The sequence below is a fragment of the Mesocricetus auratus genome, unplaced genomic scaffold (genome assembly GCF_017639785.1).
Source record: "Mesocricetus auratus isolate SY011 unplaced genomic scaffold, BCM_Maur_2.0 Super-Scaffold_100026, whole genome shotgun sequence".
Classification (NCBI taxonomy): Eukaryota; Metazoa; Chordata; class Mammalia; order Rodentia; family Cricetidae; genus Mesocricetus; species Mesocricetus auratus.
In genome coordinates this window covers 901,574-922,524 of record NW_024429207.1, presented here as the reverse complement: position 1 = coordinate 922,524, position 20,951 = coordinate 901,574, and the positions used below count along the sequence as shown (strand labels likewise).

The following is a 20,951-nucleotide window of genomic DNA, read 5'->3' as shown; positions in this document are numbered from 1 at the left end:
GTTGAGAACACATTCTTAGTTGCTGAGGCCTCTTCACGTCTTCAAAAGTAAAGAATTGAATGCGTCACAATTAGATGGTCAAATGTAATTTGAAGTTTTAGGTCTTCTGTCCACTCTATCACTGTTCCTTGAAATACTTGGCACCTACTTCTCCTTAGGCCACAGTGCTCAATTCCTAGCATGCTAGTCACTCAGTGTGAAAATACAGGGGTCAGATCAGAAGAAAAATCTGCACCACATCTTGTGATTGCATAAATGTAAAAGCTTCCCTTTAACTGAAGAAAATCAGATGACAGTTCCTGTGCTGTCTGCAACAGTCATATTGTGCTACTGTTGTTTACTTTGAATCATCACAAAAACTCTATGGGAAAACATTACTGTCATTTCACAGAGAAAGATGATGCTCAAAGAGTTGAAATTTAATAGTAGCCAATATAGTAGGATATTTCAAGCCAAGATGGACATCATCTGCATCTTTTGATGCTAAAGGCTATCTTTCATTCAAATGTAATACAGTAATGACCATCTTGTAGAGAAAAGGGAATGGGTAGTTCAGCCTGTAATCCACTTTTATTCCATCCATTTGTAATGATCTCTGCTCTTTTCAGTGATTCTTATAATTTAAATACTCTATCAAAAACATGTTCTATGAAATTGTAAGAGCTAATCTGATAGCCTGCAATGTGCTTACAAATGATTATTTTTATTCTGATTATTAAGAATTATGTATGTGCATCACTTAAAACTTAAAAGTGTATTGAATACATAAGTCATCCTGTACTTTGCAGAACAAAACTACTTTTTGCTATATCTCTTTTACTAAAGACAGTATACAAATACTCAATATGTAAATTTTGTTCAAAAAGTACATGTCTTCTCCCTATGTGTGTTAATGGACATATTGTATACCCTTTCCATGTTTATATCATACAGCTCTGTCATGATTTTGTAATGTGATTATATTACGTCCTGTGATATCTGTTATATTTTGCAACTTGTTTGACCCATTCTTTATTTTCTACATGGCACTTTTTCACACTCATATATGGACAGACTTACAATGAGTTGGAATGTATCGCTTGACAGGACAGCATCATTTATGCAAAGTAGAATCCCAAAGTGAATTTGCTGTCTTCATGGAATATGTGTAAAATCCCATCAGCTTGTAACAATATTATCCTTGAATAACTACAAATATATATTCCCACTGGTACTCAGAAGAATTATTTTTCCTTCGTTGTTGTTACCATCCAATATACATACTTACATACCATCTAATGTTCTGTGCATGTCTCCCATTGGTGCTCCTGGTTCAATGAACACATGACCTATTCTGCATTTTCTATGCGATTCGATAAGGTCAGACGTTGATTATAGTCTTAGCAGAGTTGTAGGGGAAGAGCGCAAGCAACCTTCCAGTCACATACAGTACCTCACTGTTTCTTTTTTTTCTGGAGAATATTTAACGATTAGATGCTAATAGAGGCATTATGACATTTTGTTGAACTTGGCAGTTTGCAAAAATTTATCTGATTCCTCTTTTATTCTCTAGCTTTATTAAGGATTGATTGGCAAACAATATATGTATACATAGATATATAGTATATTACGTCTTGATATATATGTACATGGTATTTTGAAATACTGAGAAACTGTTATCACACATATCATCTCATAGAAGGAGCTTCCTTCAGTCACTTTGACTTCATAACTCTTCTTTCCATCAGTAAAGATTTTAGATTTGCAAACTTCTGACTCAAGTTTTGTGTCACATGTGAGATTTTCTCCAAGCAAATATACCATATATATAAACTGAGAAGGTATGATATTGTGTCATTTTTCACTGATGTTAAGGTCTCCTCTAATGTTCAACTTCAAGTATTTATATCATGCTGCCATAACTAGTCCAGGTTTTCCCCCTTTCTCTTACTGCTAGGAACCAAACCCACAGGTTTGAGCATTCTAACCATGTATTCTATCCACTACACTACAATCCAACTTTAAAAGTCTGCTATTTAAGTGGGTGCTCATGGGCCCCAGACTGATAGCTGGGAAACCATCATAGGACTGACCCAGACCCCCTGAACATGGGTGTCAATTAGGAGGCCTGGACAATCTATGGGGCTTCTAGTAGTGGATCAGTATTTATTCCTAGTATACGAATGGACTTTGGGAGCCCATTCCACATAGCGTGATACTCTCTCAGCCTAGACATTTGGGAGAGGGCCTAGGCCCTACTTCAAATGAAACAGTTTTTGAAGATCCCGTGTAAGGTCTGCTCCCTGGGAAACAGAAAATGGGATGGGATGGGGGTTGGCGTGGGGCAGAGGAGGAGGGGAGGAGAGGGAACTGGGATTGATATGTAAAACAAGCTTGTTTCTAATTTAAATAAAAAGTAAAAAGCCTGATATTTATTTATATTTTCATTAAAGGTAATATTCTGTGTTTTAAAGACTACTTGTATAGATGCTGGTATATAACTCTAGAGGAAATTTGTGTCACTTTGCTTATATATGGTAGCAGGGAAGTATATATGGGAATAAGTTTTTAAGCAAGCAAATTTGTCAATATGCAAAAGAGCTGTGACTACAACAAAGAATTTTAAATTTTTTAATTTAAAAATTTTAAAGTTTAAAAACTCTGTCTCATAATTTTTGGTCTTAAAAACAAATACAGTTTAACTGTGCCAGTTGAGACATTGGATATTAATATTAAATTAATTTTACCATAAAATTGGAGCAAGTAAAGATTTGTTAGTAAGACTTTTATTAGCAGATTCAGTGTGTGTCACCTTAAAGCAGAAGGGTTTGGGTTTGTCTTCCTAGACTCTCAGTCTGGTGGAGTGCTGATCTTGTACTTTTGTTTGACAGGCTTTCGCAGGCAAAGACCTGGAGGAGCAGTTGCGGTCCGTGTCCAGTGTAGATGAGCTCATGTCTGTCCTGTACCCAGACTACTGGAAAATGTACAAGTGCCAGCTGAGGAAAGGTGGCTGGCAGCAGCCTACTCTCAACACAAGGACAGGGGATAATGTAAAATTTGCTGCTGCACATTATAACACAGAAATCCTGAAAAGTAAGTACAAGCAGCAAAGTACAAGAGGAACCTCATGAGGTCCACAGTGATGGTGATGGTGTGGGCCTTTGCTTCCAGCTAGTATATTTGAAGTGCCCCCAGTAAAGAAAATAGAAGTGAACAGAATTACTTTTAATAAAACACTTTGGGAATTCTTTTTATGCATTTAGATGATTTCTTGAAATTCACAGCTAGATATCACGTGGGTATCAAAACACATTTATTTGGGGAATTGGGATAATAGTCCATTGCAAACATTTGAAAATACTTAAATAAATTTTCTACACTGTGTTAACTTATTTTAGTTATTTAGGTTAGTTTAGATGCTTGTATCTCAAGAAAATTAGTATTTTAAGAAAAACAACAGTGCATGGATTTCCCCCCTCCTCCCTTTTTTGGACATGCTTAATTTAACTTTTGTGCTAGAAAATTTATCCATTATGCATAAGGTGCATAACACTCTGGGCAATATTTTCATAGACAGACACACATGGGTGGGCACACGCATACACACACACACACACACACACACAGCTGAAAATAATGAAAAAAAATTACTAACCCATATCACCTCCCCAATCTACTTGTTGTTCTGTTTCCTCAGAAATAGCTGATTCAGAATTGCCCTTTATGAAGTAGAATGTCTGCCATAACACTCTATTTTATACAAAATTACAATGTTGTATAAAATGACATAATAGGAGTTGGTGAGCCAATTTAAGAAAAAGGCTTACTTTAGTTTTAAATGTTTCTGTGTTTTAAGGTTCGATATAGGGATTAGGGAGGTGACTCAGTGGGTAACAGAGCTGACTCTGCAAGCATGAAGACCTGAATTTGATTCCCCAACACTCACATAAAGGCATGCATAGCTATGGGTACCCAAAGCCACGGCATTGCAGAGAATACATAAAGGAAAATCCTTTGAACTAGATGGCCAGCCAGCCTAGTCTAAACAGAGAGTTTCTGGTTCACCGAGAAAACCTCTATCAAGATACTAATGTAGAGAATGATAGAGGACATGATGTCTCCCTCTAGCCACTGCATGGTAGGCACCCCATCATACGCACATACAATTTGATATTGCAAAGTCCATTTAAAGCAAAACCAAACAACTGGAATTGTGGTGGAATAATCCATAATTTATGACCTCACCCTTCCTTAGGAACAGAAAGGGGATGGGATAGGAGGTCTGTGAGTGACAGGCAAGGTGGGGAGGGAACTGGGATTGTCATGTAAAACAAGATTGTTTCTAATTTAAATTACAAAAAGAAAAATAGCAATAAGCAAATAACAAATAAACACAATGCAGAAAGTCATTATGAATTAAAGAAATGGTTATTTCAGTCATCCGCAATTGGTAAGCCAACAGTGTTTTGAAAGCAGGAGTTCAAGAGAAAGCATGAGGGGGATAAGAAATTTAATTTTCCTGAAGAGAGTCAGTTTAAGCTACAAGTCGTATTAGGTGGAAAATAACCTTGCTTTTCACATAGCTACTGTCATGACATTATTCAAAATTGTTGGATAGCTTGCCTGAAAAATGAGTTTTGAATTGAAACCAAAACCATAGTTTTCTTCTCATTTACATGTCAGTTTAAAAAGAAAAGCAAAAGCATGTTGTTTACATTTGCTTCATGACCACAGAAATTGTACATGCCAGGCAAAGAACATGGCTTTGTTTTTGCACATCTGGTAAGCATCCATGTATTCAATTTCCCGTTTTTAAGCAACGAGAGCCAAACATTTGTGTTAGGGTAGTGGTGTAATTATTTTAAATCCTTAATTTAATTCTATTTTTGTTACCTCCCCCCATGGAAATCATTCTAAAATGAAATTTTCTCGACTATTCTGCAAACTCTTATCTTACATTCCCATTCATAGGGAAACTTAGGATCCAGTCGGTTGTTTCTCTCGTTCTCTTACGCTAAAACTTAAGATCTGAAGTCAAATATGAGTAACTTCCCCATGTTGTAGGCTTTGTTTCTCCCTTGGTGGCTTCTGTGTAACTTATGGACTTCCCTATGACTCGACAGGTATTGATAATGAGTGGAGAAAGACTCAATGCATGCCACGTGAGGTGTGTATAGATGTGGGGAAGGAGTTTGGAGCAGCCACAAACACCTTCTTTAAACCTCCATGTGTGTCCGTCTACAGATGTGGGGGCTGCTGCAACAGTGAGGGGCTGCAATGCATGAACACCAGCACAGGTTACCTCAGCAAGACGGTAGGTGTTTCTATCTCAGTTCTACTTTAGAACCCTCTGAGTGATCAGGGCAATAGGATACCTCCGATCCCACCATGGTGACATACTTCATGTGGGAGCTTCTTAGGTTTTATTAGGGGGATGAAGTAAATGTTTCCATTATCTTGTGTTTTTGATGCTCCAATTTCACAAAGAAAGAAATCAATGCATTATAAACTCTGCTCATATAATAAAATCAAAGCTTAGTCAAGTAAACAGTAAATATGCATGACCTAGTACAATTACATGTATATATACAGAGTTATATTATATATCATCTACAGCATATACAGCATTTAGAGTATGTATGTCTACCTACACTCTGTACACATTCATTCATCCCTGAATAACCATCATCAGAGACTAGAAAGATAACTCAGTTGTTTCAGTAGTTAATTTGGAAGCACACGGTTGTGAGTTTAGTCTCCAGTACCATAATTATACGGGTTTATAATTCCTGTGATAAGGAGTCAGGGATAGGGTCAAGGGCCAGTGAGGATAAACCAGTAAGTAAGTCCCAGGTCTCAATGAGAGACACTGTCTCTAGTAACACAGTAGATGACTTCCAAGATATTTTACCTGAGGTTTACCTCTGGCTGTCATATGTACATGTTCTTGCACTCCCACAAAGATGAACACATGCACACAAGAATAACCATTTTCATTTAGCAACAAGGCACTTTTATGTGTTTAAACTCTTTGGCTTTAGAATTGTAGCAAAAATCATTGCATTCTGTGGTGCAATAAAAATAGAAAAACTTAAAACTCTCATTTTATTTGCACACTGTAAAATTTTATCAAATTGATGGTTTAATTGAACACATATTTCATCTGATCAACAGTAGCATCTAAGAATTGCCATATTTTAGTAAGATATCAATGTCCATGGAAATTAAGACTGTTCCCTCTATTATTCCTGGTCTATCTAGTTAAAAAATCATCGTTAAGCCTAGCTAAAAGGTATATGTGGAGGCATTAGAACAGAGGGAAGTGGATAGGAATTAAAGATAGCCAAGAAAACTGGATGTACAAAAAGTGTCAGAAGACAGTATACTAGGAGTTATTAAAGGGTAAGTCACAGGCAAGTCATCAGGCTTGATCACTGCTACAATCTTATTTTCAAAGCAGTGAATGGCCTTTCAGCTTGAGAATGACAATGTTAGACATGTGTTGTTTATAACAACACACTGGTGTAAGCATAAAGACTGAGGACAGGATAGATATGGGAGAGAGGACACTCCAGCGAGGAAAGCAGACAGGTTACCATTTCACTGGCTGGGAAGAGCAGCAAAGGCACCTCGATGCACTAGGACAGCAGAAACACGGGCATTCGAGAAACTTGGGGGATGGCTAGCTAACATTTCCCCGAAGACACCTCTTATCCAACTTCACACTTGTGGTCTCTCATCTGTCTACTCTGTTTGCTTTTCCTAGTGATTCATTGCAAATGTCTCCTGATTTTCATAATCCCTACTTAAAATTGTGACTCAGCTTTCTTCTAGAGAGGCAGTCAGTGTGACTATGATAGGCTGAGAAGCAACTAAGCCAACCTCTTTCTCCCACATTTTCCTCTGTTTTGTTAAGTTACACTGTCATCGGTGTGATCAAGCCAAGCATTCTCCTAACTAAAATTCCACTAAATAAATGTAACTTCCAAGCATTCTGGGACACAGATACTGTCTTCGCTCTGATGTAGCCCACATTTATCTTTCACTAGGAGCATAAAACATCAATCTAATAGCTGCTTTCTCACGCCCATACTTAGCTCCTTCCAACCTACTTACAACATAAACTCTTTTCAATAGCACTATATTCTTGAGTCTTAGCCAGTATTTATCCAGTGTCCTGAGGAGCTTCTGCTTGCCAATTAGAATACCCAGAAAAGCACATCTTCCCATATACAAAGGCTGAAAGTTTAGTAAATTTTATTGTTACCTTCTTTGAGATGTGATTTCCCAGGCTCAACATAATCCCTCACTCTCAGATCCCATCTCTCATTGCTTTTACCCTCAAAAGATGCTACTCAGTTTCCTTTAGCTCTTGGATTATGTACTTATTCACCTGACAGTCACTTCAGTGTTGTGCACCCTGTCAGAAATATCTCTTTATATCTTCTTACAAGGTCCCCAAATCTCTATTTATACAGTGAGGTTCTGCTTACCCTCAGAGTTACTTATACAAGTCATTCTCATTTCTCCATGGCATCATACTGTATTGTTCCATAGATTCTTTTATTAAGTATCATTGACCACCATCACATTATTTTTCATGTTTCTATTTTTTTTATTATTATTCTTTTCTTCATTCCAAGAAAACACAATTTGTTTATTAACCTAGAGAAAACAGGGCAATGCTTGGCACATGGAAAAGAATTGGCCTGAGTGGAAGGAATACTTGAGTGAAAGGATATTGAAGATCAGAGTTTGAGACTAGGGTGTGCTGGTTTTATGAATTTGAAAGTACTAAAAGGTGCAGATATTAGGATGACGTTGGACATCAACTTCTAGTGAAGTGCTCAGGTCTGTTACTTTTGATTTTGGAGAAAGCATCATGTTGCTAATTGTTATTTGAAGTGAAGCTTAATGTGCTTATTAGTAGCAAATTTATTTTTCAGAAGAGACAAACAAATGCCAAGGTAAAATTAGCATTCATTAATTGTGTCAGCCCCTACTTCTTTTCATTTCGTAAAGCCCTACAGTCTTCCTTTTGCATGTTATTGTTTAGACTAAAAGAATAAGATTAACTTTAATTCACTTAAATGAGTGATGTTATGTAGTATTTAAAGTAAACTGTGACATATAATTCCTCTCCAAATAGGATTTAGTATGTGGCCAAGATAACTAGTATTTGGGGGCTGAAGAAATAACTCAGAGATTAAGAATACTAATCATATATATCCCAGCACCACGATCTGGTGGTTCACAAACACCTGTAATTTCAGCTTCAGGGGATCCAATAGCTCTAGTGTACATATTCTCCCGCCCTTGCACACACACACACACACACACACACACACACACACACACACAATTAAAGCCAAACTTGTAAAATAAAATTAATATTCATCAAGTCATTAAAAGCAGTGCGGGTTTTATGAATGAGAAGTTCACAGGTTTTCAGATGTGCATCCCATGAACTTTATATCCCAAGCAGCTAAGGCATGAAACTCCCAAAGGCAGGATGGAGTGTTCAGTTGTGTTTCTCTTTTTAATACAGTTTGTTAAATCTCCTACTCAATAACTTTCTACTAAGTTTATAAAAAATATTTTAACCAATTTATATGTGAGAATGTGTGAAGGTTTCTATCCAATTAAAAAAGAAGTTTCTTACTGGTAAACTTTTTTAATGTTTTATTTTTTTAATTAGAAACATGCATGCTTCAAATGTTAATCCCAGCTTCCTCCACCCCTCCTCCCTAGTCCCTCCACCACCCTTCCCCCCAACCACCGCCCCCAGCCCTATCCTCACATCATTCCCCAGGGAGGTTGAGGCCCTCCTTGGGGGAATCTCCAGAGTCTGTCATTTCATCCAGGGCAGGATCTAGGCGCTTCCCCATGTGTCCAGGCTGAGAGAGCATCCGTCCATGTGGAATGGGCTCCCAAAGTTCATTTGTATGCCATGGTGAACATTAATTTACTACCCAGGGCCCCAGAGATTTCTGAGGCCTCCTCACTGACACTGCATTCATGGGGTCTGGACCAGTCCCCTGTTGGCCTCTCAGCAATCAGTCTGGGGCTCAAGAGCACCCCCTTGTCCAGTCAGCTGTCTTTGTGAGTTTCAACTGGTAAACTTCTTTAAGGTAAAAGGAGAAAACAAAGAAACAAAAAATTCCAAGTTTCTATTTTGTTAAAGTTTCAGACACATATTTGAGCAAGCAAAGTTGTCAGTCTGAGTCATACAAACTTTAAGAACATCAGGGCTTCAAATGTTGTGCTGATTCCATTTTTAAGATGGAAACTTCATAGAAATGTTTTCTTATGGGTCTCCGAGAAGGGCAGGTTATCAGAGTGTGTGAAGAAGTCAGTTTCTAGTTGTAAATTAAAACCACATGGACTGAGCATTCCAAACTGAATTAATCAATAACAACTGCTTTAGACGTTTTTCCCTCGAACATCGAGAAACATATAGATTGGATGCCGTCTTAACCTCTTGCATAAACATGCTCTAAGTGTATTTTCTTCTGTGAAGTTGTATATTTGGGAGATAAAACCAGAAGCTAAAGTGAATCTTGCCGAAAGAAAATTATTTGGTGATGAAAGTAGAGGCATAAGAAAGGCATCTGCTTTGAGGTCACATACTTGGTGTAAGAAGCTCTCAAATGTTCCTATTTATCCTAAATACCATCCTAAAGATGGGACTAAATGAAGAATAGTTACTAAGACCTTGGATCCCACTGGAAGGCCTGAAGTTATGCTCAAGAAACTGGGTCTTTTTGCATAATCACTAGTACTAGGTCAGCCTAGCCTTCATGAGATAATCTTGAGCATTATTTAAAATTCTGTATTTACATCGTAAAAAGAATTCTCAACGTATGTTTCACTATTTTTATAGAAATCATATAAATATACATGCTGCCAAAGTCATCCCCTTATTCTTTATATTTAAATGAAATGCATCACAATTTCTTTGTAGCATAATTTATTCATGCCTCGGTATAAAATGGAACTTTATGGGCACTATTATTTTGTGCTGTAGATAGAAACATTTCTTCCAGAATGCTGCAGTAGTGTGAACAAATAATTTATTCCCCTCATATATATTCATGTACTTGATAAATAGAATGTGATTTCTGTCATGTCTTTAGCAAGTTAATATTTGGCAACTGCAGTTGTTGGAAAGGCGGTTTCCTCTTGATGGGGAGAAAGAACTCTTGACCAGGAAGAGTTAGCAGAAAATTTTGCAACAATCATATTTTCCTGAAGAGAGTAACAAATCCATCTGTGGAAAATACCTCTTTGGTCAAATAATGATATTGATATCCTAAGATTTTATCGAGCACTCTGAAAACTCCTGATTTGAAGTTTTAACCTGTTTGTAACACAGTGTGTGAAACTCATGCATGACAGTATGTTAAAATTAATTCCGAGCTGGATGTCAAAACTCTGTCTTCTCTCTGCTTTTTTATCACAGACTCAGTCTGTGTTGCACAGGCTTTGACCAGCTATGTGTGCTGCTGGAACACTAAGTTGAACCATTAGCATGAACTTTGAACTTTCCATCTTTTCCTATTTGTAAGAATTATTAATTTAAATGTCTTGTAGTTTTAAGTCTGATTTTACTATTGTTATTATACCCTCCAGCCTTTTATTTTTCACGCTGAATGTGCTCTAAGTTAGGATAGTTAGAGTAAAAGCAAATTATATTTTAGATATGAAGATGATTTAAAGTCTCGATTTGTGATCTCAATTGTATCCAAAAATATTCCTCTTAAACATATTAATGAAGTATAGACCAGTACATTCCCAACAAAGAATTTCTGCAGTTTTCTTGGCCAGCCTGTAAGATGTATGGAAATGGGGCCTGTTTATCTGCAGCAGTTACTATGCTGGGTAAACACTATTGTTTCAAAATTTACTTTATTTGAAATACATTATTGTTGGTGAGAGTTGACCATTACATATTCGTATTAAAGAATGCCACTAGATAACAACAGGGAACCTAAGCTCAGAAATATTTCCCGTTTCCCCTTACTTTGCAGACAATGACAGATTATAAAATCAGATGTTATTTCCTTTACAGACTTTAAAAAGGCATTTTATATGTAAGCCTTTTTAAATGTATCCCAAAGCCAAAATGAAGCATGTAAACATATACATCATTGTCCTTAAAGAATACTTTTCCACTTAAATATTAAATCAAATGCACATTGATATTATATGTTGTTCTGGAAATATATTCTTCTTAGCATTATGCTATCTTTTACCACTGAGTAGATACACTAAATATGAACCATAGTTTAATTCTGCATACCATGTCTAAATTTTGTACTTTGGACTTCAAGTGAATAAAAAATGCTACTGTGCATAGCATTTAAAACACAAATTAGCCTGACAACAGTGTAAGAATAGTATTAAAGCATACTTCAGTATTAAAGTGGATAGAATCCGCTTACTATTTCAAATATCAATTATGTTTATATAGATCATGACTCTTCTGACAGAAGATTGTAGTTAACAGTTCAGATTTCACATAATGTCCAGAAAAGTCTTCACATGACGGTTACATGGCAGTTTCTTGTTTATGAAGTGCATTTATTAGAAACTATGAGGTACCTTAAAATTCTCCGAGGTTATATATCGCTGTGTTGTGTTGGTGTGTGTACAAGCTCATGTGCGTGTGTGTGTGTGTATGTGTGTGTGTGTGTGTGTGTGTGTATGTCTGTGTGTGTGTGTGCATCAGTACATGTACACATGTGTGCTGCCAATCACTCTTACTGATAATGAGGACAAACATCATTTTGACAACTATCATCCTGGAATTCCAACAAGGACCATTGCGCTTTATAGATACTCAATAAATAATTATTGATAGTTTGAACAGAGAAAAATAGTTAATGAACAGAAATTTAAAAATAAACATTAGAATCAATTTAACAAAGATTTACATTTATCTTGACTGCCTTCTCCCCACTCCTCTTTCTGAGTTCAAATCCCAGTATGACATGGTCACTCACTACCAGTGGGATCTGATGTCCTCTTTGGGCTTTAAGTCATACATGAAAAGTCACAAGTTAACATGCAAATAGGAGCATTTACAATAATTAAAAATTTAGGAAATATTTCCATCGACATATGCATACATGCATAGAAGGAAACTGTATTGAGAAACCTTTTGAGTATACAGCAAAAACTGGCCTATGTACAGTTAGCCTTAGTACACATATATAATTGGCCATGTTTTTGAAGTTGATAAATGAATAAAATTTAAGTATTGAGAATTCTTCTACCCATCATATTAATCAAATTTTTCTTTGGATCCTTAACCTATCACTGGCATAATCAACTATAGAATGAAGAATGTTCCTCAGAAAACTTGTCAAATGCTTTGGAAGAAAAGTTTTTGACTTTCAGCCTATTTGTCACTGTAGGTCACATGAACTTAGTTCAACTTCCCCGTTGCCTACTTAGCAACAGTGAAATGTGACAACATTAATTGTGAGTTTTGTTTTCCTTGGTTTGGGTAACCCCAAAGCACTGTAGCTGCGGTGCTTATTAACATTCTTCAGCTTATGGCAGAAGCAGCTCTGGACGGCATCCTGATTTTAAGACTTTTGACCTGTGACATCATCCCTTATCTACTCATCCACACACCTCTTCCTACCTTCAAAAACTTACAGCCATGTTGATGTTTCTAAGAATAAGCTTGTTAATACACGGTTTGACTGTCCTTCATCTGAACAGGACATTCTTCAAGGTTCTTGCTACTAAATACAAACCATACGTGTGAGAGAACCTGATAGTGAATATTTTCTACATGGTTCTAACAATGGCTCCATGACCACTGAGGCTGCCCATTGTGGCATCTGGCCCCTTTCCACACCTGGGTAACAGGGTTCATGGGACTTGGAGTGGCAGCAACTTATGGGTAGAGATGCTGATGCCAAGGCTTGGGGTCAGGGGCACTTCAACCCTTCAGCATAGCTAATTAACTCCAAAGATGTATTTGTCATCACCGTTGGAGTCTGTGCTGCCTCATCTTGTAAGGCAATGTCAAGACTTGCAATGGGAAACCTGTAACGACAGATTCCCCAGTGGTGTGGCACCTCTGAGTCCTTTTCCAGTCATGCTAGTTTCTCTTCTTGTCCCCTAGTTCCCCTTGCTGCGCCTCTCTTACATCTGGCAGAGCTACTTGTGGTATGGTATTCCTAGTCTCTACCCAAGTCCCTACCACTTTGGTTAGGAGATATTTGCCTAACACCTAACCACGGGCACCCTTTTCAAGTTCTTTTGTCTTTCTTTGGCTCAGCTTCCATTGCGTATTACCTCCTGGCTTTCCCCCTCAGTAGTCTGTCTTTTCACAAGACATTTATGTTTCTCTGCCTTCCTCTGTAAATGCTCCTGTCCCCAAGTTTCTATTGTTGTATCTTTTCATTCCCAGTGATCTTACTGCATATCACAGTGATGCCCGCTATTTTAGTGACAACTTTGATACTGACAACTCTTACAAAGCTCTCCTATAGCTCTAGACACGAATATTTAACTGTTTATTCCATAATCATTATTACACCTTTATTATTGCTGTCATTGGCACCATTTTAGAATGTAAGATACATTAAAATATGTAGATAAAACCATATATAACTTAAAAATGTTAAGAACTGAAGCACAGCTCAGTTTAGATCATTTGCAATAGCCCAGGTTCTGTCCCCAGTGTCACAAAGATTAAAGAAATAATTTATAAATACATTAAAATTCCTCTTTTTATGCAGAACCTATGCATCTTCTTTACTGCTTGCTGTTATTGTAGGCTTAGTGCAAGTCCTAAAAAACAGCGAAGTTGTACCTTATGTAGACCTACAAAATCACAGCTGTCTGTAAATAAGCAATGTCTGCCATTACATCATTTTATCAAGCAAAAAGTTTCTGGCCAGCAGCATAAAAAAATGCATATTCAGAGAAGAATTGCTGAAAATCATAATTCTGGTCATGTCGAGATCACATATTTTCTATGAAAAACATATAGTATTTTGGAAAACACATAGCCTTGCAAATTTATGCAAATAATAACTAACATCTCTATAACAAACTATATACATAATCATATTCATGTACACTATGTTATATAATTTTCATAAGAATTCCGTGAAGTAACACATCATTCATTATATTATTAACTGATTATTAAATAAAAATATTTATTTAGGAAAAGCTTACTACTTTTCAAACCCATATTTTTTTAAATGTGCAAGCTAAGAAAAATATCCTACCTAGATATAATCATTTATGAACATGTTATGTTTTGCTAGAAAGCAGGTAATTTGTTGAATGTATATGTCAGTACCCTTCAAATAAATAAAATGTGCATCATATAATTTAGGTAGTCCTTTTTCATCAGTGTAAGTTTATTTTAATGTATACATTAAAAACACAGAATTTCATATTGATGGTGTACTACATGTTGTTTAAACATGTATAAATTGTGTAATCAGGTTAAAAGCCTATTTATTCAAATATTTATAAGGTACTTCTGCAAAAATACTGAAAATACTTCTGGCTTTTTGAAATATGCAATACACAATCACTGTAAGTGGTCCCTCACTGTGAAATGGTTTCCCAGAGTTTCTTACTCCTTTCCAACTGTAGCTTGTCCTATATAATTCTTCTCTGTTTTTTGGAAACCACATTTCTACTCTTAATTTTAATAACATCAGTTACTTTGTTTTCCATATACATTTGGGACCACATAGTAACAGTATTTCTGGCCCTGGTTTATTTCACATTACATGGTCTTCATTCAGGTCCCCCCGATGTCATAAATAATTATATTTCTTTCTTTAAATTTCAATGAAAAGGTCTTCCCAGTATGTGACCAAAACTGTCAAATGTATTTCAACCCCTCACCATTGTAAACAATTGTTAAGTGATGGTATGAAATTACAGGTAGGGAACTGAGAGCAGTTCCACAGCTCTGAGGAGCACTTCTCAGATTGAAGAATAATGCAGGTTTCAACTGTCACTGTTTTACTGTAAATAGATCTTACAAAGAAGCAGTCATTGTGTAGGGTTTCACTTTTACCATTCTGTCTAGTAATAAGTTGACTTTTGATCCTCAGTGAATTGAAATCCACTTAGTCTATATGTGCCCATCCCCACCTCACCCCCGCCATTTTGAGACCTATAGTTCTCCATAAACTAGGAATGCAGAAAACACCTTAGTTACACCTCATCTTCAGATTGTAGTCCAACAGCATGTAAAATGTACTACTTTATTTTCAGCTCCTTTTTATAAGGTCTATCAAGATTTGCAAGAACACAGCTTTGTTTGTGAAAATAATGAGTTGCTTGTTTTTATTTTAAATGTTGTAAGTTCTTGAGATCTGAGAAGTGTAAAACTTTCAAGAAGAAATTTCATTTGGAGTAAAAATTAGTTTTATAACTTTAATTTATGTCTGTGGATTTGGTTTACACAAGATAGGACTTAATGAAGCCTTTCGAGACAGTGTGGCCAGTAACTCTGCTCTTAAATCAGAAAGATATTTACTACCGATAATCTGTGTTGCATTTTAAATCTCTTGATACTGAGTAATCTGGGACTCAAACAATTCCTTTTCCTTGAACACACTGGTCTGTCACTGCTCTGTTCTATATCATTAGTTGGTCATCATACTTTTAATATGATCCATAGCTAACGATTTGATGTAAGCATCCAAAATATTTTTATTCTGATGGAAGATACTATGTAGGAGCAAACCACCTTTTATTTGTTATCGTTTGAAAAACATTAGCACTCTGCCTATGTTATGCAGTACCAAGTCATAACAAGTTAATCGCATTCATTCTTTGGACTCCAACATTTACCATAGAAGTCCTCGGTAACATCTATATAATATTTTTCTTCTTTTTGTCCCTTTGTAGTTGTTTGAAATTACAGTGCCTCTCTCTCAAGGCCCCAAACCAGTCACAATCAGTTTTGCCAATCATACTTCCTGCCGATGCATGTCTAAACTGGACGTTTACAGACAAGTTCATTCAATTATTAGACGTTCTCTGCCAGCAACATTATCACAGTGAGTATGAATTAAGTCTATTTTTCTACATCTTCTCCTAATTTAAATTTATCTTCAAATAAACACAAGTTTGTTAAAGGAAATTATGTAAAGACTTAATTTCTCATCAAATACAAATTATAAAATATTAAAAGTAGAATTATACTGAGCCACCCAATGTATAGGCAGGGTAGCTCACAATATATGAAGACATCTTATGAAATGGTGCACATCTCACCACTGTTCATACAACTAATGAAGCAGCCACATTGATTTAACATCTATGAAGTTGAGTAGTCAATTAGAAATTATTCCAAAGCTTAACAATTTAGGTTAAAACTAATACTAACCATACATCTTGTGATGATATGCAAAAATATACATGAAATATAGCTTTCTATTTCTTGTTTCAGCAAAGTTTGACTATAGAAATCTTGCTCAACTACTTGAATTTTCTCCTCATATTACCTGAAATAGCATTCAAATATCATTTAACATTCAAGCTGTTTTCCTGTCTTTGTTTTAGTATAGCAAAACAGTAGCATTTGGTTAAAAGGAAAGGCAGAGCATCAGTTTGGACACTGTGAATAACTTACACTAGAATAATTTTTTTTATTGTCACTTGGGTCCTAGGAGCTATGAACCCCCAAACAGAGATACAGCTCAGTGTTCATTATCATTTCTAATGTATGTAGTAGGAATCATGCCTAAATCCATTACTTATTACAATAGCAAAAGTAGATGAACAATGTGTAGAACAGAATATTAAGAAACTCACCTTCAGAGCCTCAACAGAACATATACAGCACTAATAGCCGTCTTCTCAATGGGTTATCTTTTTTTTTTTTTGGTTTTTACGAGACAAGGTTTCTCTGTATTGTTTTGGAGTCTGTCGGTCCAGCCTGGCCTCGAACTCACAGAGATCTGCCTGCCTCTGCCTCCAGAGTGCTGTGATTAAAGGCGTGTGCCACCACCGCCCGGCCTCAATGGGTTATCTTAATGATGGTCAACTTTGTGTGGTAGATATGTGTCTCTCTTTGGGAAATTTTAGAGGAACTCAATGGTAACCTGATATCAGCACAAATCTCTCCTCCTTGGCTTGAAGAACAAAAGATCTCACAGATATCTCTGAAGAAAGCCATGGTAATATAAGAAGGAAAACCACCTACCTTTACTGAAGGGCAGATTCCATCTGTCACATCATTCATGCAGTCCATGGGGTGCAGTTATTTTCTAGACCCTATTTCCTTGGGCAAAGAATCCAGTCTGAGAAATTTAGGTATCATCTTTTGTTCATGGTTACCAAAATTTCATTTAAAGATCAATCATAATCTTGGTTTCTTATAATTTTCTGTACTTACATTTCCACATAATTCTATTAGCTGTGTGTTAAACCCAAATATTAGTTCACTCCCTTCTATTTATCTATTTTTATAGTACAAAGTCTTCATATTCTTTTGAGACTTGGAAGCTTCAGTTTTCACTAATTATTTCTTCTTCTATCCCACACTCATTATTTGGGAGAAGAAGCTACCTCCTCCAACTTATATTTAATTCTCATCACTTTCATTCACCCACGCTATTCTGTGTGTATATCAGATTTAGCACGAGGGCCAAGCCAGTCTCTTAGCATCAGCTCTTTCTCCCATTCCCATACACTATTGTACCATCAAAAGATATCATTTGATTTATTCAAGCAAGAAAAGTACCTGTCAATTGCTTAAAGAATTGGGCACAACTTTTTCACCATGGTTTTCCCTTGTCATCTTACTTGTCATTATTCTTCATATCTGTGTTTTACAAAATCTGATTCCCTGGTCACAAGGTCATTTCTTGCTGTGTTTCTTGTTTCTATTAGGGCTTTAGTTTGAAGTAAATTACCTTTCTTTTCTTCCTTTCCAAGGCCACATCCATTTCTTAGAGCTCAGGTCTTTGCATCTGTCTGCATCTGTCTCATCAAAATACCCCAGTCAGCACTGCTTTTGTGTCAGGGTGACAGCATTGCCATTTGCTCTGGACATTATGACTTAGAGCTATAATCATGTCATTACATGTGCACCTATTTGCTTATTTCATAGCTACTATATTCTATTACATTGATAAGTGATTATGTTTCCATGGCGAATACTACAGGCAAATCAATGTACTACAAAATAGAAATATAGAAGGTTATAATCAAGCAAGGGTAGAGGAACACAGACACACACACACACACACACACACACACACACACAGAGAGAGAGAGAGAGAGAGAGACAGAGACAGAGACAGAGACAGAGACAGAGAGAGACAGAGAGACAGAGAGAAAGAGAGACAGAGAGAGAGAGAAACATTATTTAAAGACACAGGTATCTTTAAACGGTTTCCCTATGAAGCCTTGAATGTCCTGGAATTCCGTCAGTAGACCAGATGGCCTTTGCTCAAAGAGAATCACCTGCCTTTGCTCCCTGAGTGCTGGAATTAAAGGTGTGAGCCACCACCGCCTGGCAAGGCACAAGTATATTAAAGCTACTAGTGGTGAATTTATTGTTTAATTGGTTGATGCATACAATGTGCATGATGATGTAAGGAAATTTAAGCAGTCTAGTGACAATGATTGGGATGATTTGATTAGATAACATTAATCCGTGGAATTAATACAATATTAAATAATGAAAAGATGATTTTGAAATACTGTGATTTTAAAATACTAAAAACCTGCCTAGGAATCCTCGTGGTTTTTTTTTTATAAAATATGGGAATAGAACAGGAAGCTTTGTAGATAGATAAATGCCATGAAAAGTTTCAGCATAGTCCAAGCATCTTGAACTGCACTTAATGGATCATAAAATGGCTACAAACTGTTATTTGAAACCAATTATGATACTATGTCAGTCTTTGAAGTAGTGTCAACTTGAAAACAAAGATAAAGTGAGGATTGTAAAATAGAAAATTGTAGCACAGGGTATAATTTGTCTCTTATTTGTTTACTGAATTATTACAAAATGTTGGCACTAAAAGACTAAATAAAATGTGCTTGATAGTAATAAATTACATTTATTGGGATCTAAGGGGAGAGTTTAATTACTGTGAGGACTCCTATCTTTGCTGAAGAGGACAGAAGATGTGTATCTCAGGCAACTTTTTACTTAAGACTTGAGAACTCAATGTCTTTAGTCCATTAATATGTAACAAATCCTCAGTCCCACTGCTTAAAAGCTCAAAAGTGTTGCCCAGTTTTCCCTTTAAATTCTCAAATGTCATACATTTTTCCTTCCTTAAATACAAATAAAATAACTTAATAACATTTGTAAAAATGCAGAGATGGGATGCTTCCATTAAATTAAGATTAAGACATAATCTTAAACCATCTGATCAGAAAGAATTTTTCTTCAGCATTCAAAAGGAGGACTTTTAGGATGTTCTAGAAGTATCATCTTTGCAAGTTTAAAATCCCTATGTACATGTCATTATTTTTTGAAATAATTTTTTGTTTTTCGAGACAAGGCTTCCCTGTGTAGCTTTGGAGCCTATCCTGGCACTCGCACTGTAGACCAGGCTTGCCTTAAACTCAAAGAGATTCACCTGCCTCTGCCTCCCGAGTGCTGGGATTAAAGGCGTGTGCCACCACTGCCTGACTATTTTTTTTGAACTCTTAATGTATATGTCTGCTCATCTCTGCATATAGATATAGAATATGTATGCAAATGTTTATATATGAATACATAGAATATATGCATATGTTCATATGCATATATAAACATATAGGTATAGAGTATTTATGAGTAGATACATGGGAATATAGATATAGAATATATGTACATACATTCTAACATACTCAGTTTAGGACCCCTTGCCATGAATGAACTTACCAATGAAACCCAGTCAAGAGAAACATTGTTTAATCCTGAAGCATTATTTTTTCTAAGTAGACATTACATAGTCACTGCATGGTCTAGTTTATTGAAGATTGCCTTTGACAACAGCATTTCTATGGCTTGCTGGTTGACTAGGAGAAGGAACAACACAGTGTAAAGAACTGAGAGTATCCTACCAGTTCCTCTTCTTCTTTGACTTCGTGCCTGTGATTTTTCCCAGAAGATTGCACAACTAGAGTGATAAATTCAGAAGACAAAGCTGAGCTTTTAAAGTATTGAACACCGGCCTATGGTGTTTGATTTTTTTAAGGTATTAAGGTAGATAGATATTTTTTATACAGAAAAATGGTGGATACATTTCAGTATAACCAAAACATTTTATGTGTTTTAATGCTCATAAAATGGGAAGTAATTATTATTTCAAACTGGTTGATATTCTATGTCAGTCCATGTAAAGATACAAAGAAGATGGAGTATATTTGTTTTCACTAATGAGCTAGTATTATAATTAAGAAAATTTCATCGGCGACATGAGAGATCTCTTGTGGTACATTTTGTAATTGGGCCAGTGAATAATGTCACATATCCACCATGATAGTATTATACAGAAAACTTCCACTGCCCTTGAATCCCACACTACATCTGTTCATGTCTCCTTCCCTAGTACTCCTGACTTCAGTGAGTTATTGTGAGGCCATAGAAACCTTCTATTCCCTTTTAATGAGTTTTTTTTGTTGGTGTCACTTGGTCTGGGTTTTAGTTTTTTGCTAGCAAAGTATGATTGTGATCAGATAATAAGACAAAGGCTTTGTTGATAAATATTTTTACTGAATTCCTGAACTTTATTCATTCTCTGACTTAATTTGAATTCTATATGGAAATAAAATCTGACAAACTGATGTAATAATTTCTATTGTTCCATCCTATTAAAAACATCTGTAAACCTATGTAAAAACAAATACATGTTCTGCACACCTAGTTAACCTGGGCCCTTACTCTCCTAACCACACAGTTCAAAACTCCAGTACTCTGTGCCCAGTTAACCAATCAGTGACTGTACAACGTGACTGCTTCATAT

The 20,951-nt window shown here is 36.1% G+C and overlaps 1 protein-coding gene across 2 annotated transcripts in view; it reads left to right on the top strand.

Moving 5' to 3' along the window:
• Vegfc (vascular endothelial growth factor C) overlaps positions 1-20,951 on the top strand; it is a 94,560-nt gene that overhangs the window by 59,583 nt on the left and 14,026 nt on the right. For both annotated transcript variants that reach the window (XM_005066687.4, XM_021225213.2), the window contains exons 2-4: positions 2,871-3,072; positions 5,103-5,293; positions 15,886-16,037. In XM_005066687.4, coding sequence (XP_005066744.1) covers positions 2,871-3,072; positions 5,103-5,293; positions 15,886-16,037 — 545 coding nt within the window. The remainder of the gene's footprint in view (positions 1-2,870; positions 3,073-5,102; positions 5,294-15,885; positions 16,038-20,951) is intronic.